The sequence below is a fragment of the Musa acuminata genome, chromosome BXJ3-1, assembly GCF_036884655.1.
Source record: "Musa acuminata AAA Group cultivar baxijiao chromosome BXJ3-1, Cavendish_Baxijiao_AAA, whole genome shotgun sequence".
Lineage (NCBI taxonomy): Eukaryota > Viridiplantae > Streptophyta > Magnoliopsida > Zingiberales > Musaceae > Musa > Musa acuminata.
The window spans coordinates 41680114-41695487 of record NC_088349.1 but is presented as its reverse complement, the minus strand read 5'-3'; the positions used below and the strand labels follow the sequence as shown (position 1 = coordinate 41695487).

Genomic DNA, 15374 nt, shown 5'->3' with positions numbered 1-15374 from the left:
TTGAACAATAACATATCATCATCACCGTACATGAATTTCATGAAAAAAACTTTAGATTTCACCAAGTAGGTATAACAAAAAAGTATAGAGAACAAATTACATATTGAAATCGTTAAAATTATAGAGCTTATTGCAAGGATTTTTCACATAAAATTTGGACCAAAATCGATAAAGTTTTGTCGCTTGATCATATAGAAAAAAACTCAAAACTTTAACTTTCTTTCTCTTCTTCTCTCCCTTCTTATTCTATACCTTTTATTTTCACCATTCGCATGCTTCACTCTAATGCACGTCTCCACTTCCTCATTTTATTTTAATAAATCAGATTTGGATTCAATGTCTAGATAATCCGATCCAAGCCCACCTATGGGTTTGACCCAACATATCTTTGGCTCATTTATCCTAGGTTGATAGTGTATATGATAAATTTTGACGAAATCATTATATATATATTTTTATCAGGTGAAATAATATTTCACTCTCGAAGTTTAAATTTGAAAAAAAAACAACATATAAATAAATATATCCTAATTTTCTAGTTCTAATAACACATATCCTAATAACTATATCCTCATCCGTTCCAAATGAGGCCCCCCCATTTTATGGTCCGCGGCCCATATCAAGGAAGAGTATGCATTTCTACCTCACCGCGTCGTTTAGGGAAGACTTATCGGATCATTAGAAGTGATCGATCCGACCCGGATTTAATTTCAGGGTGACAACGAAGACGAACAAACATCCATAGTTAGATCCGATACGGAATCGATCGGATTTAATCGTGATCGAACGAAGTGACATGCCAAAGCTATTTAAGTGGGGCCCATAGATAGATCCCCTCACCCACGGCACGTACACGTAGTTGCGGACACGACGCATGCAGCAAAGCAGTCGGTGGTGCAGATTGTGTGTCTCAATTCTCGTGCTGTCGATCGATGATGATCTTTGCGGATTTTTCCCCATTTTTCACGCCTATTCGGAGTGGGGAGGATTAATTGCTACGCATGGCTGACGCAGTGCATTCATTCTGATACGTACAAGCCAAGCATGCAGTGGGTGGTGGCAGTGCAGCCATAGCTAGCGCCCCATCATTGTCTAAATTATTCAGATAGAGAACGGGCGAGGAGTACCGAGGAGACTTTATTGGAGTTGACCTTTGTATTCTGAGGGTGTTCCATACAATGAAGCCACCGGCGATCGCCACTCAGGTGTACATCCATCTCCTCAAGCAATTACTCATCATTATAGCCGCTGCCGTCCCGTCGAGCTGATGACCTCCATCGACGACATCATCGACGACATGCATCATCATCAGTACAGGTCTAGCAATGACAAGGACATGCAAGTCAGCACACAAGATCTTGGGCAAACGATGGGAGATTCATGGTGAGAAAATGCTCCTAAGAGATAGATAGATAGATAGATAGATAGATCCCCAAGTTGTGGTTGTGGTGTGGTTGGGGGACTCAAAACACTGGTTAGAAATGAAGTGTCCCTTCTTTAGTGTTTCTGCTTCCATTAATTCACTGTCAGAGAGGTTTAACGTAAGAGACTGGCGACGCACTTCACCCAACAAAGCGTGACCTCTTCTTCTGCCGCATCTTCTTCAATGTGGAGAGTCATTGAAGGGAGCACCAGAGGATCACAAGGTTTCCCATGGTGTCATTTATTCCCCTGATAAGTCTGCCTTCTTCTCCAGCTCGCAGCTATGAATGCCGCGGCAGAAGCCAAAGCAGAAAAGGTCCACATCACTGTGCGAGCGCAGACAACCTCCGACGGAGTTCCTCCTAACGATTTCAGGCCACGGAAGGATCGAACGCCCCCTCCAACTTCTCTTGTTTTAGCATTCTCCGAGAAGCAATGCTTTCGTGCGAAGGAGACGACTTTGCCCGTTTCCACATCACGAAGATATATATGTGTTGCATGCATGCAAAATTGGGTTTATGTACAGAGACGGAGAGCACGAGGTCTCGGTCGTCAGCTCATCCACCACAGGAAGAAGATGGAGCAGGCGGCCTCACCATCATTGCTTGGCCAAATGGTGGGAGGAGGGGTTGTTCCGCTGGAGAAGGATGTCCCTGGCGATGTTGAGAGCGTCATGGGAGGCTCCGAGGAGGCCGCGCCTGGTGAAGCCCACGCAGTAGAGTCCCTTCTCCCCTTTCCAACCTCCAGGGAACGGGTCTTTCGCCATGCCTTCCTTCGTGAACAGACCACCGTCGTCCTGCCATTGTTACAACAGCGTTTGCGCATCAATCAATCACCACGATGTATGATCGCTAGAAGAGAACCATTTACTTTTGTCCCCGTTATATTATGTTGCATGGTACAGACTACCATCTCCACAACATATTAATGAACCAGAATCCATGGTTCCACACCACGGTCGACTGCTCCTGCGAGGAAGAAGGGGGAAAGAGACAAGGCATGCATGTGAAGCATTTATATATATATATATATTACCATGAGCCAGGAAGACACGTTGCTCCTGTAACCCGTCGCCAGAATAATAGCGTCGAACTGCTCTTCCATTCCATCCACGAACTTTGCTCCTCCTCTGGTTATCTCCTTCACCCCTCGCATCACCTTCGCACCCGTGAAAGCAACGGAAGAGAAATAGAACATTTAGCATAACAACAGTCGAGCTCGAGAAAATTATATACATATATATTTGATGGAGATTTTGCCTTGTTCGTAAGAGTTTTCCGATTCACTTAATATAATAATGAGATGTAACGAAGAGGATGTATCAAATGCAGGGCATGCAGCGTGTGGGAAGGTCGTCACCTTGATGTTTCCTGATCGGATTAGGGCGAGGGCGCCGACGTCGAGGACCGGAGTCTTGCCGGCGAGGTTCTTGAGCTCCATGGGCCCCAGTTTGGGCCTCCGGAGGCCGAGCCGGTCGGTGTCGCCGAACATGAGATGCGCCATGGCGCACAGGAACTGATCCACCAGCCTCAGCGGCAGCCACCTGAGGAGCGCCATGGTTACTACGAACGTCGACCACCCTAACATCTCTCGCGGCAACACATGCACCTGAACACCAGCAGAACCGATCGGGACGGAGCATTACAGATGGTGGAGAAGAAAGATTGGGCTTATTATACAATGCGAGGGAGGATAGTCAGCAGAAGGGGAAGCTTACTGTGTTCCTGACCACCATGTGAGGCCTCGCGTCATTGCGGAAGAGGTCCAAGCTTACCTCCATGCCGGAATTCCCACAGCCGACCACCAACACCTTCTCCCCCCTGAAGTCAGCACCAGACCTGTAGGCACACGTATGGACGACGCGCCCGCCGAACCGCTCCATCCCCGGGAACTCCGGCACCACCGGCTCCGCGTTCTCGCCCGTCGCCACCACCAACCACCGGCTCACGAAATCCTCGCCGCCGCGAGTCCGGACTCTCCAAGCCCCGATTCCCCGGTCGAACGCCGCGTCCAGGACCTCGGTCCCGAACCGCGGCCGGATGCCGAATGCGGTGGCGTAGGATTCCAGGTAGGATATGAACTGATGCTTCGACGGGTACTTGGGGAACCCGTCGGGGAAGCCCATCAGAGGGAGCTCGCAGAACTGCTTCGGGAGGTGGAGGCGCAGGCGGTCGTAGGTGCGGTGCTGCCAGAGCGAGGCAACGCAACTCGACTTCTCGAGGACGGTGGAGGGGATTCCGACGTCGGCAAGGCAGGCCGCGACGGCGAGGCCGGAGGGGCCGGCGCCGACAATGAGGGGGCCAGGCAGCCATGTAGATGGGCTCGAATCAGCCTCGGCTTCCCCCATGGAACCAATGTGCCCTCTGTTCTACTCTGTTTTCCCTCCGGCTTCTTTGGGTTCTTCCTGCGTTATGGCTGTGTTATGCTCAGGTTGTTCTATCGCTCTGTGAACGAGCGAGGGAGGAAGAGGAACCGGACGGGGTCTTATAGGGGTCGAGAAAGGATGAAAAGAGAGAGCGGATGTTTTGGAACTTGGGGTGTTCGCGCGGGGGGTTTAATGGGGGAGGTTTCTGCTTGCAGAACAGAGAAGAAGACAACGACGAGTGTGAAATGTGGAGATGCGTGAGAACTGAGGCAAAGGATTTGGTTCTTTCTCTCTCCCTAAATGGTTATTCTCTGCCGAGAGACGGAGAGGGTGGAGGATCTAATTGGGATTACGCAGGTGAAACTAATCGGAGGGCGTCGAACGCGAGGCTCCACTCTTCCTCATAATGTCTAGAGCGAGAGAGAAGAAGGCAACGCGACCGTAAGGTTGATGATGAGTACATGATGCAGGGAAGAATCATCGAGCAGCGATTGCATCATTCATTAGCTAGCTAGTCGACGGGTCCTGTTGCAGATCGGCTGGCTGCAAGAGGAGATTGGATTTGGATTTGGATTTGGGCTACCGTTGCCTGTCACGTTCGTTCACGGTCAAATCCCCGGCCAAGGGGTTCAGCACACGGCACGTCCTTCGTGCCAGTGTTTTCACTGTCGCCCAGCAAATTAATCATTAGTAACTCCAGTGGTGCTCACGCCGGGTTGCAGTCACCGAGGCTGTGTTGAGGAGAGGAGTTTTCGGTGACGAGCTTGACCAATCGGCGACATGGTTTCAGTGCCACTGCTTCTGGAACTGGGTGATGACGACGAGGGCTTCGTTTCGTCCCTCCTCTCTGCTTCTCTTCTTCTCTGCTTGCTTCCACCTCCCTATCTCATGGGAGATTTCCCTGAATAGGAAAGATCACCCCAAATCCCTCGCTCTTTCTCTTACAGAAACCCATCAACATCATCATCATCAACACCAATAACATGGTGACGCTGCTGCTGCGGGGACGAGTAGGATGGGGATTGACGACATGGTGACGCTGGTCTTTATGGTTCTTGACGTGCGATGGGATATCGCAAGTCGCCTGTTCACTTTAACTTTTATATATATATATATATATATATATATATATATATATATATATATATATATATATATAGTATCGAAAAGAATTTGAAGAAATTTACAAAAGCATGAGTTTATTATCATAAACTTGTATTTAAATATTATAAACCAATGATAATCGTAACTAAGGATTTAAACTTATTATACTAATAGTTCAAATATCATCAAGAATAATAATATCTAAACCAATAATGGCATTGAACATAAGTAAAAATTATAAGACACAGACATAAAACCATCATAACTATATTGATTCTGAATGATGATTTTAAGATGAAAATAAGTTAATGAATTAGTTATACAAATATCATATGTGTGACTCAGAACGAAAGATTTATTCAAATGAATGATTTTGGCATGTTGGAAAACGAAAGTCTTGTCGGGGAAGGATCAATAAAAGACTAATGCTAACTCAAATATCTGCAGACCAAAAAACCCAAACAAGTTCTCCGACAAAAAGACTTGCATCTACCAATATGACCTCTCAGTAATAGCTTCGAGATTTCAATGGCAACCAAAGAACAAGAATCACCTCATTCTTTGAAGTCATCCTTGTCATCCACAGGAATCGGCCTGTTCCTCCAAAACACGGCTAGGGCACTCCCACCAAGCTGTCAAAATATAAGATGCAGTGTGATAAGTTACAGTAAGAAACTTGTTTGCCGAAACAAAATCAAGCATTTTCTATCTTATTTTTTATATCCATTTCAAACAAAACGGATCTCCGAGCCTTAAACTCGGACATTGGGATTTACAAAAGAAACCAAATTTTTACCAGATCTCTTCTACTAAAAGATTGTGATCTGATACAATTTCATGTCAGATTCCGAGAATAACCATTTTTTCACTAATTCCAGGTTAAAACCCAGTTGCCATGTCTTTGCCAGCCAAAAATGGACGTATCGTGAACAAAGACCAATTCAAAGACAACACCTTAGCAACTTTAGGCAGCACACATGTATGTAAGCGCTGACTGGAAAAGGTTTTGTAAACATTCATTCGTTACTAAAATATATAAAACAAAAATAATAAAGAATCAATGCCGATGTGGCTTCCACCAAAATTCATACCGCCATGAAGACAACACTGACAGCTGAAGGAACAGCTACGAGAGGATTTGTGAAATGTTTTTGGGCAAGCAAAAATCCAAGAGCAGAACTCTGCACCAAAGACATGCAGCAAATTAAATTTCCAGAAAGCATTTTTCAGTAGTTCTCATCGTAATCTCTACAAAAGCCACCTCTAGCAGGTCCAAGTGTCCAAGGATTTGCAACACGTATTTGTAATACATGCCAAGTGCTACCAGCAAATGTTAAAGTTGAACTAGCATGAGACCAGATCGAAGAAAAGCATATTGAAACATGAAATTCCAAAAAATACTAATGATTCTGCAAGTTATGCCAAACAGAATTAAAAAAAAAATTATATGATACTTCGTGCATAATTTGAACAGGAAACATGCAGGAGTGCTTAATTTAAAGTCTGATTATCTAGGATCCCTCGATTGATAGTAAGGGAAACTCTTGTAGAAAACAATCTAATATTTATGAAGGCCCTTGATTCTAAGTGAGTACAGGATTACTGTGGTATCATGCTACAAGAATACACATGCTAGTTTATTCTAAAAGAAGCTTGCAACTTACTGGATGTCGATAGCAAAGACGCAAGCTCATGATACATGTGCAAATGAAAAAAAAAAAAGCCTTTCTTTAAAACCACTAACAAAAATGAACATTTTCACAATATACATATTAACTTTTGCAAAGGTATTCTGATTGATTTTTACAAATATTAAAATGTAATTTGATTCAAGTGGTTTGGTTTTTTCACTAGCTTGAGTACAGATATAGTACCTGCATTCCGCATTCTATGGAAATGGTACGAGAAGTGGATTCCCCGAATGATGACAATCTTGAACACCAATAACCAAGAGCAAATGCTGCAGCATGAAGGAGAGCTACAGGAATAATAAGTTGTGCTCCTTGAGCCTTCAAGACTACTGCAACTTGCCCAATCTTGTGAAGAATAAAATAAAAAGTTATTTATCTCATTCAAAGAATGGTGCTAACGAAAATATCAAATGACACCCAGACAACATCCCTCGATCATCAACCAGTGCATGTCAAACTAGAATTCGCTGCAGTGGAAAGTGATATTCTCCAGAATGATCCATGAAACTATGAAATGAGTAATGATGTCTTTCTGAAACCAATAAAACCCTTTTTACTAACTTTTTCCTCTGCGACTAAAGCTCACCAATAATAGAAATCATAGGTAGCACTAAAACATTAGGAAAAAAATAGCACTTTAGTTCAAATTCAGAGATTCAGATATGCAAATTACTCCATATTAACTTAAACTTACTGTCACGCATACTTACAGGGCTTGCACATAGCAATGTCGTAAGGATAACTCCAATCAGTGGCGTAAGTGTGATTATTCGCTCAGTAAACTTTGGGAAATACTCATGTGACAACACTGCCAAAGACAAACCATTAAGTTCATTATTAGGTCTGGATGCATGCAAGCTGAACATTTTAAAGGAAATTATTATTACTATACACATAAATTAAATCTGATAGATGTTATATCAGCTGGAGTTGCTACACTTTCCATCCAACAGGAAAAGAAGTCATGCTTACACTACCCTCCTCAGAGTAGAGACCTTTTGTACAGGACTCAAGTCCAATGCAGGAGGTGATTGGAAAGGTGATGCCCACTCCTTAGGAGCCCTTGGGGAGTGCATTAACTTTGATGGGAAGCCTGCATAATCTACTAGACCCCCTACAAATGGAAGTTCCAGACCCTCTAATCCCATAGGCTATAAGCACCATATTCAAAATTATAATTTGTAGATTACATCTGCTTTGGGAGAAAAGTAATGGGAACAGTCTAAAGTACAAGCAAAAGCAACAAATCTGGGGTAAAGATACACTTCTCTCCCTCCAGCACACTTATCTCATGCTTCAGAAAAATTTCAAAGATCCCACCCTCAACAAAACAAAAAAAATGTCTCACCATTTTATAGTGTACTTGAAGAGCTTAAGGGTCCTTTATCACTCTGTGGACCCACTAATTCTAGGAGGATATGAGAAAATCAAAGCTACAGAGAAACTTTATCTGTTGTAGAGTGACAGGATCCGAGAAAGGAAAGTACTAGAAAGAGTGTGATTACAGTGTGTAGGTAGCAAGTATGTGATTGTGTTATATGCATGACAACTTTTCCCATTCGGATGTGTCATTCTTTGAGCTCTAGTTTTATGAATCAAAATACACAGAGGTCAAATTTTCTGTGTGTATTGACATATCATTTTTTTAGCTGCTTCTCCAAAAAAAAAAGAGTTACCTCCAACAATAGTGGGCACCAAAACCACCTGAAAAGTACTGATGGCCAATCCCTGAAGAGAAACATTTTTGTTCTATTAGTAAACTATGAATGTCTTATATACAATATATCTAGTCAAAAACCACTGATTATTTGTATCTAAAAAGAAGGAAGCATATCCTTACAGCTGCATCAACAGGAACAAGCTGGCCGGCAAGGAGCTTAGTAAGAAGGGGTGTCATGACTATAGCACCAATTGTCGAACAACTGAAAATTTTTTAGAGGAACAATTGTTAGTGTGGTGATAAAAATCACACCGAACATGGTTTGCAAGAAGAATTTCAGTGTAAAAAAAAACTACAAATAAATTCACACCGAATTGGTAAACAAAGTATCAAAGTTCAACTCTGTAATATAAAGATAGAGTCATACCAGTACAGCATCCAGATCTTGAAACATGTTTAGCAAAACTTGAGCATGGTGAATATCTTATTTTACAGTGATTAACAAATTAATGGCATTGTGTATAATTTTGTAGATGGTCATAAAAATTCCCACATAATATGCCCCTATCAACTAGATAAAAGTATCACTATCTCTGCAATTTGCAATACCTCAAACATTCAATATGTTGTTCAGTCTCAGTTAAGGGATTCCACTTGTCAGGAACACAATAAAGCTTATATTTTCAGGAGGGAATGCCATTTCACCTTGACTGGTAAGAAATGGGCAGTAAGTACTGGTATGAGGATCACCCAATTTCGAGTGGTCCAGTCTGACCATATAAAAAAGAAAAAACTGTCTTATCCTATGCCGTGCACCACCTACCGAGTATGCGCCTCTTCCTTGCTCTTTCTTCACTGGCTCCTCTTCTTTATTCCTCCTCCTTGCTCCTTCCTATTCCTCCACTGTCATCTGTTCCTTCTGCTTCGAGTCACCGGGAAATATCGATGTAGGGGGTGTTCCATATGTCAGGACATCATTATGGACTGATACGCACCGGTTCAGCCAGCGACCGATACAAGTCCAATACCCGAAACAACGTACCTTGTTATCAGGGAAGTTCATCATTTAAAAGTTCACACTCGCAATAATGGGGAAAAGAAATCATACATCACGACGCCTAAGACATAAATTCCGTGATATTAATAAAGACAAGCTTTTAACTGTACAAAGATTCCCTTAAACAGTAAACTTATTTTATTTGAACTTGTCATGTGCCTACTTCAATTGAGTATAATCAACTTATTTAGACTATTATCAAAATATCATATTGCAACTAATAACTGTTACACATGCATATATCAACAAACAGCAAGGACAGAGAGCAAGAAAAACAGTAATATACTAATAACGTTAGTAGTAATTGTCCTCATACAACCAGCACGATGCCAATCACTTTCTCAATCAAATAACAAATGAGTTCTTTCCAATTTCATCATTAACACTGACACAACTGTGTAAATTAACTGTGTTGCTCACAGAAGTATCCACTTGCACTTCCTGAATCACAAAAAATTGAGATCCTAGGTAGGACTAAGGAAAAAAATATAGGTTCCCAGGTATTTTGTAGCTCATTATGAGGATTCAGGATATTTTGGTCTGCGTATAAGCAATTAGGGATCACCAAACAACACCAAATACAGAAACTTACGTTGTCATAAGGACTGAAAGTGCGACATTTCCTTTGGATATATAAGTCGCAACATTGGATGCTTGGCCTCCAGGACAACATGATACCAGAATAAGACCAGTTGCAAGAGGAGCCGATAATTTCAGTGTCTGCAGTAAGAGGAAGGATGGTATTCAGCACACACAAATAACAAAAATATAAGACTCAACAAACACAACATGACAAAGCAATTCGTTTTTAGCATAACTAGCAAAATACTTCATATAAGAAATGAGATATCGGATGCTTTGGAGAGCCTAAAATGAAGATACAATTTTCTATGTACAAAAGCGCATGAGAAAAGCTATATAAAGAATCAAATGAATATGCTTTGATGGATATTGGGTTTAGAAGCATATTGAATAGAAAGTCGGATGCTCACAGCACTTAAAAGTTAAAACATCATTATGTGGTTGTAATAGTCTTGGATTTTTTTAAGTGCTAAGATGTTAAAAATAAATATAATTTATCATTTTATGCTTAAAAGGTTTGCTTCAATAATTTATTCTGACAAACATTCTCATCTTTGCAAAATTGTTCAAACAGATAATTGGAGAGAATTTGGAAATGAATTTCTTGGTGTAAAATCTCCAGGACCCGAGGCTTTATGGAATGTAGGTTTCCTTTTCTTGCAGATTTGAATATTCTAATTTTTCCTTTCAACCATTTATGACTTCTCAGTTTTTCCTCAAGCTTATTGAAGAATGATATAATTTATTCTATGCTACATGGTTATGTTTTAGTTGTTTTTGTTTGTTAGTAGCTCATGAGACCAAGTAAACAAGATCACCAACTATAAGTGGCTGGCTCTAATTATTCTTGAGTTTATAAAGTATTTGGTATTTATCAATCAAAAGCCTCCTAAAGGACACATTTTTACGGATTCGAAGAAATCACTACAGATTTACTATCAGTTCGCAATAATAGAACACGAGTTTTACTTGAGATCAGACAAAAATATCAAGGATAAATCTGCATCAGAATCATCTCTTAAATCAGTCCTAAAAATCTGAAATCTTTGCTATGGATGAAAAAGAAGAAAAGGACAGTAATGTTTAATCTTAATACTGCTAGAGATAGGGTCTCCATACCATAGCAATCGCAAAGCCTAGCAAAGGTTTAATTAAATATTGTGCAAGGAATCCTACGCCTACCTGCAAATGGAACAGAAATAAAAGATGTGTGATAGTGAACATCAACAAATAATCTCCATGGAATAATCAAGGTGTTCGAGCAACTCACTGTCCATGGGTTTCTCAAGCATCTTCTGAAATCCTCAAATGTAAGCGTCAAACCCATGGATAGCATCAGGAATCCCAAACCTACAGTGAAAAGGTCTGTCTCCAGCCAGGTAACCTATCGACAGAAAGTTAATATCAGGTAGTTAGAAAGCTGTTATATCAGAAGCAAAATAGGAAGTTGTAAAACACAAACAATGAAAACAGCTCTGAAATCAAATGGCTTAAGTGGAGGAAAGGGTTGTTACCATAGATGGCTTGTATATGCCAATAATAGTCCCTAGTATGACCTGTCAAATAGAAAGGAGTTTATTTGGATAACTCCACTTGCTATAACTTCGATATTAAAGCTGAAAGCAAACTCAGGAAGAAGAGAGGAGATTAATGCAGATTTAACAAGATGAACAATTGGATCATACCCAAACAGGGAAAAGAGTCGTAAGTAGTTCAACTATACTCTCATACTGGCTCATTTCAGCCACAGGATTATTTGGAAAATCCCCAGAAGCATTTGCTTCAGCTTTGCACAAAACTTGTCGACTCCTGAAAATTTAGTTCACAATGAAAAAGGCGACCATGCATCATACTAGTATCTAGATTCTAGCAAAAGATAATTTTAATTGCATGGAGTTAGAAAAGGACATTATTCAAAGAAAATAAGCAAATATAAACTTAAGCATGCTGGATAAGACAAATCTAAATTGTACTTCTTTTTTAAGATAAAATACTGATATTGTATCACAAATTGATTGTTAACCACATCATCCCTAAGATGAGCCAGAATGAAATACAGATTCTAGTGCAACAAGAACATGCTATGTTAGGGAAAAAATAAATAAAATCAATCCAAGTAAGAAATTTAATCAAATAACATGCGATTGAAATTGAGAAAAAAAATTAGAAAAGATCCGAAGGCACGAATAGCTGTCCTAAGACGTATTCGAGCCTTCGTGCAGGTTTGATCATGAAAACCATCCCAAGATACAACTGGGTAGGATCCATCTAAGAGCACAATTCTGAGGGATCCTCGAAGATGTCCCAGCACCAACATAAAATCAAATATATGAGGAAGAAAGAAGAAAGAAAGACAAAACAAGGGTTTTTTGAATGTTACCTCTCGCTAAGGAAGAAGTAGACTTTTATAACATCTTCCGTATTGTCACGACCTTAGCTGGAATTGACTAAGGCGTGAGGCACCCTTGCGGTCAAGATGCAAACTTAGCTTGCGTTGCCTAAGTCACGAGGCACCCTTACGGCAAAGATGCGAACTTAGCTTGCGTTGCCTAAGTCGCGCTTCGCCCTTGCGATATTGCTCCACAAAGATCAGCCCACTTGCAACCTCTCATAGGTCCATCTATGGAAGTTCATGGGTCATAGGGTCTTCCCAAGTCACATGTCGCATGGGCGATGCAACGACAAAAAAATGTCGTTACAACAAGGGCAACAAGGGTAAAAAGGTAAAATAAAAAACAAGTCAATGCACATCCAATCTAACACATAAATGGTTTTGACCTACCATCTTATCTATCAAGTCACTTAATGACTTAACAGAGAGTGAGTAATAAGAGGGGGAAACAATTTCCCTCAACTCTAGATGTCCCTACAACAGAAGTGTGCAAAAGAAATTTCAGCAAGTATGCAAAAGGAAATTTAGAGTCTTCTCATTAATGTTCCAACAATCCCCCATAAAACTCAAAATTTCCAAATACTCAAATAAATAAATAAAATATTATAGGTGCAATTACTGTGTGGTAAAAAAGGTATCTTTAGCTTTCTTTAGTGAAGAAAGTATTCATCGAAAATAGTGTGAACCAGGTCTTGAGCTACATTCCTTTAAGCTAGAGTCCAACTAACTCAAATATAGTATGAAATATATCTTTATAGATTTATGCATTAATGGCTATGCGTGAGTATCTTGTTTATTCATGAGATAATGTAACGATTCCGTAACCGCAAGAATCTACCAGTGACGTACAGAGAGTCACATCTCGTGAAAATACTATCTCAGGTCTCTTTAAGAGTTATACTCTTCCTATGTCTCTATATAGGAGCATTCGTCAACATAGTAACGAGATTATAATTGAACTCCAATCTATATAGTGCATTAATATGCCACACAATCATGCTCCTTGGTGTACCAATCGACTAGTTATTATCATATTGAACCTCCTTCAGGGATTTCTCATCACAGGGGTTGGGTTCGCATGGTTGGAAGACCCATTATAAGCTAAACCCATCCCCCTCGATGATATCAAGACAATAGTCAATTTATAAATACCTTTATGATGACATATTTTATAGTTATGTTAATTTTGTTTTAATCAATGCTAGCATTCATGATAAGAATAAGCATATTATTCGTCATATAGAATACATCATTTCTGAACATAACACTATAGATATCAATATGTAATTACAATTTATCATAATAAAAGATTATAAATTATTGCACGTATTAATCAAATTCATATATGAAAACATGACACTAATGTCACTATTTATGCAATTTGAAAGGCCTCCACATTTTCAAGAAAATTTAGGATCAATGAATTAATTTTTTTTCATAATATTACATACACAATGGTAATTATTCAAGTGTTTGTGGATTGCACAATACTTTTCATAAGCCTTGCATATAGATTATTGCACATATTAAACAAATTCATATATGCAAACATGATACTAGTGTCACTATTAATGCAATTTGAAAGCCCCCACATTTTCAAGAAAATTTAGCATCAATGCATTAATGTTTTTTCATGATATTACATATACCGAGGTAATTATTTAAGTGTTTGTGAATTGCATAATATTTTTCATAAGTCTTACAATAGAATTTTATTAATCGTTGGTGTTATCATGCATGTAAACTCATGGAAATTGATCCCTAGGTATGCCCCACTTTAGAGTAATTTTACATAAACAATTCTACATTTGTATCATACAAACATTTGTACGTATTTTATGGTTTGCTAATGAAAAATTGTCATGTGTAATCTCAAATGGAATAGTTAAACGATATGTCCATCTGTAGTCAAAGTCAAGCGTCATTGCAATACATGTCTGCAACATGCACACCAGATTTACTAGGGGCCAACGAAAGAGCTGTAAATGTTTTTTTTTTCTTTTTTGGGAAATATAAATCTCATCATTTATCTGAAAAGGAAAATTATAACATACGTTCACTGCAGTAGATTTAATCACACAAATCAGATTTAACTTCACTTCATGTGTTTCTATTTAAATTTAGATGGTCGGCGACGAAATCGATCAAAAAGGACACACCTCAAAACCGGGATGATGGGCGACGCCATCGAGCAGGCAACCGCCTCGTTCCTTCCTCTTCCTCCATTCGGCATCGGTGACCCACTTCCCAAAGCTAATCTTGAAACAGAAGGAACAGTAAGCGCCATGTTTTGGTCACAGCCGGAGCCGCATGAATCCAGCTAGCAGAACAGATAGAGCGCGTACCATGAGGGGGTTGGAGGACGCAACGGGCAATATATGACGAGAAGGAGCAGCACTTGGCGGCCATGGCGTGTCGCGACTGAGATCCACTGTCTCTGCAGAGGACCCGAGAGATGGAGGCCACATAGGAGGAGGAAGACGCTACCGTCGCCGTCCTCACCGTTGTAGCCATGGGTTTAGCGGCCGAGGGCGGAGTCTGCGTTTTGGGGCGAGTAGGAGGAGGCCCGAATCGGCTCGGTTTGTCGTCGAACGAAGAGGGACGGATGGGTGGGCGTGGATTACGAGGGAACCACACATGACTTGCTGTAGGACGAGACCGCGTTCTTTTCCTCCCTTCTTCCGACTCTCTATCGAAGTGTTAGGGTTCGCTCACTGTGAGACTCGGACGAAATGGTGAGTCGGATCTCAGCAGAGCGCTCTTCCTATTGGTCAAACCCGTGCACATGCGAACCGAGTTGAGTGATGTATTTTGGTCGCGAACCGAAATCGTCGATTTTGATTTTGAAATTGGTTTCGATTCCATGGAAATTAAAATTAAAATTAAATGATTTTGGAATCGAAATCGAAATCGATGGTTCCAATGTACTGATAAATTTTTATTTTTTAAACAATTATAATATAAAAATTATTATTATTATTATTTTTAAATTTTTAAAAAAATTAGTGCACTTGATGAATATAAACATGTAATGATATAACTAAAAAAAAACTTGGATGCAAAATACACCATCATCACCAAAATCTCCCACTTGAGGACAT

The 15374-nt window shown here is 40.3% G+C and overlaps 2 protein-coding genes across 3 annotated transcripts; both read right to left on the bottom strand.

Moving 5' to 3' along the window:
• Positions 1–1984: 1984 nt before the first annotated feature.
• Positions 1985–3848, bottom strand: LOC103974141 (indole-3-pyruvate monooxygenase YUCCA1-like). Its single transcript, XM_009388904.3, has 4 exons — positions 3140–3848; positions 2782–3030; positions 2458–2580; positions 1985–2218 (listed from the first exon to the last, which is right to left on the bottom strand). Exons 1-4 carry the CDS (start codon positions 3767–3769, stop codon positions 2021–2023), a joined length of 1200 nt encoding a protein of 399 aa, XP_009387179.2. The 5' UTR covers positions 3770–3848; the 3' UTR covers positions 1985–2020.
• Positions 3849–5142: 1294 nt separating this feature from the next.
• LOC135585117 (probable sodium/metabolite cotransporter BASS2, chloroplastic) lies at positions 5143–14965 on the bottom strand. 2 transcript variants are annotated; one of them, XM_065137644.1, is made up of 13 exons: positions 14619–14965; positions 14433–14526; positions 11567–11690; positions 11396–11437; positions 11152–11265; positions 11001–11063; positions 9892–10019; positions 8423–8504; positions 8259–8310; positions 7293–7390; positions 6766–6927; positions 5983–6072; positions 5143–5523 (listed from the first exon to the last, which is right to left on the bottom strand). In XM_065137644.1, exons 1-13 carry the CDS (start codon positions 14785–14787, stop codon positions 5446–5448), a joined length of 1296 nt encoding a protein of 431 aa, XP_064993716.1. In that variant the 5' UTR covers positions 14788–14965; the 3' UTR covers positions 5143–5445. The 2 variants fall into 2 exon arrangements, with proteins under 2 accessions (XP_064993716.1, XP_064993717.1); XM_065137645.1 differs by having other exon boundaries at positions 14433–14531; positions 14619–14758.
• Between the last annotated feature and the right edge of the window lie 409 nt (positions 14966–15374).

Bases quoted from the DNA above. Each gene is read 5' to 3' on its own strand.
- LOC135585117 (XM_065137644.1), bottom strand. From the start codon at position 14,787: ATGGCTACAACGGTGAGGACGGCGACGGTAGCGTCTTCCTCCTCCTAT. The intron at 14,527-14,618 runs GTACGCGCTCTA...TTTCAAGATTAG, and splicing joins CGTCCTCCAACCCCCTCATG to CTTTGGGAAGTGGGTCACCG. The intron at 6,928-7,292 runs GTAAGTATGCGT...ATTCTTCACAAG, and splicing joins CATTGCTATGTGCAAGCCCT to ATTGGGCAAGTTGCAGTAGT.
- LOC103974141 (XM_009388904.3), bottom strand. From the start codon at position 3,769: ATGGGGGAAGCCGAGGCTGATTCGAGCCCATCTACATGGCTGCCTGGC. The intron at 3,031-3,139 runs GTAAGCTTCCCC...GCTGGTGTTCAG, and splicing joins ACATGGTGGTCAGGAACACA to GTGCATGTGTTGCCGCGAGA. The intron at 2,581-2,781 runs GTGACGACCTTC...ACGGGTGCGAAG, and splicing joins TCCGATCAGGAAACATCAAG to GTGATGCGAGGGGTGAAGGA.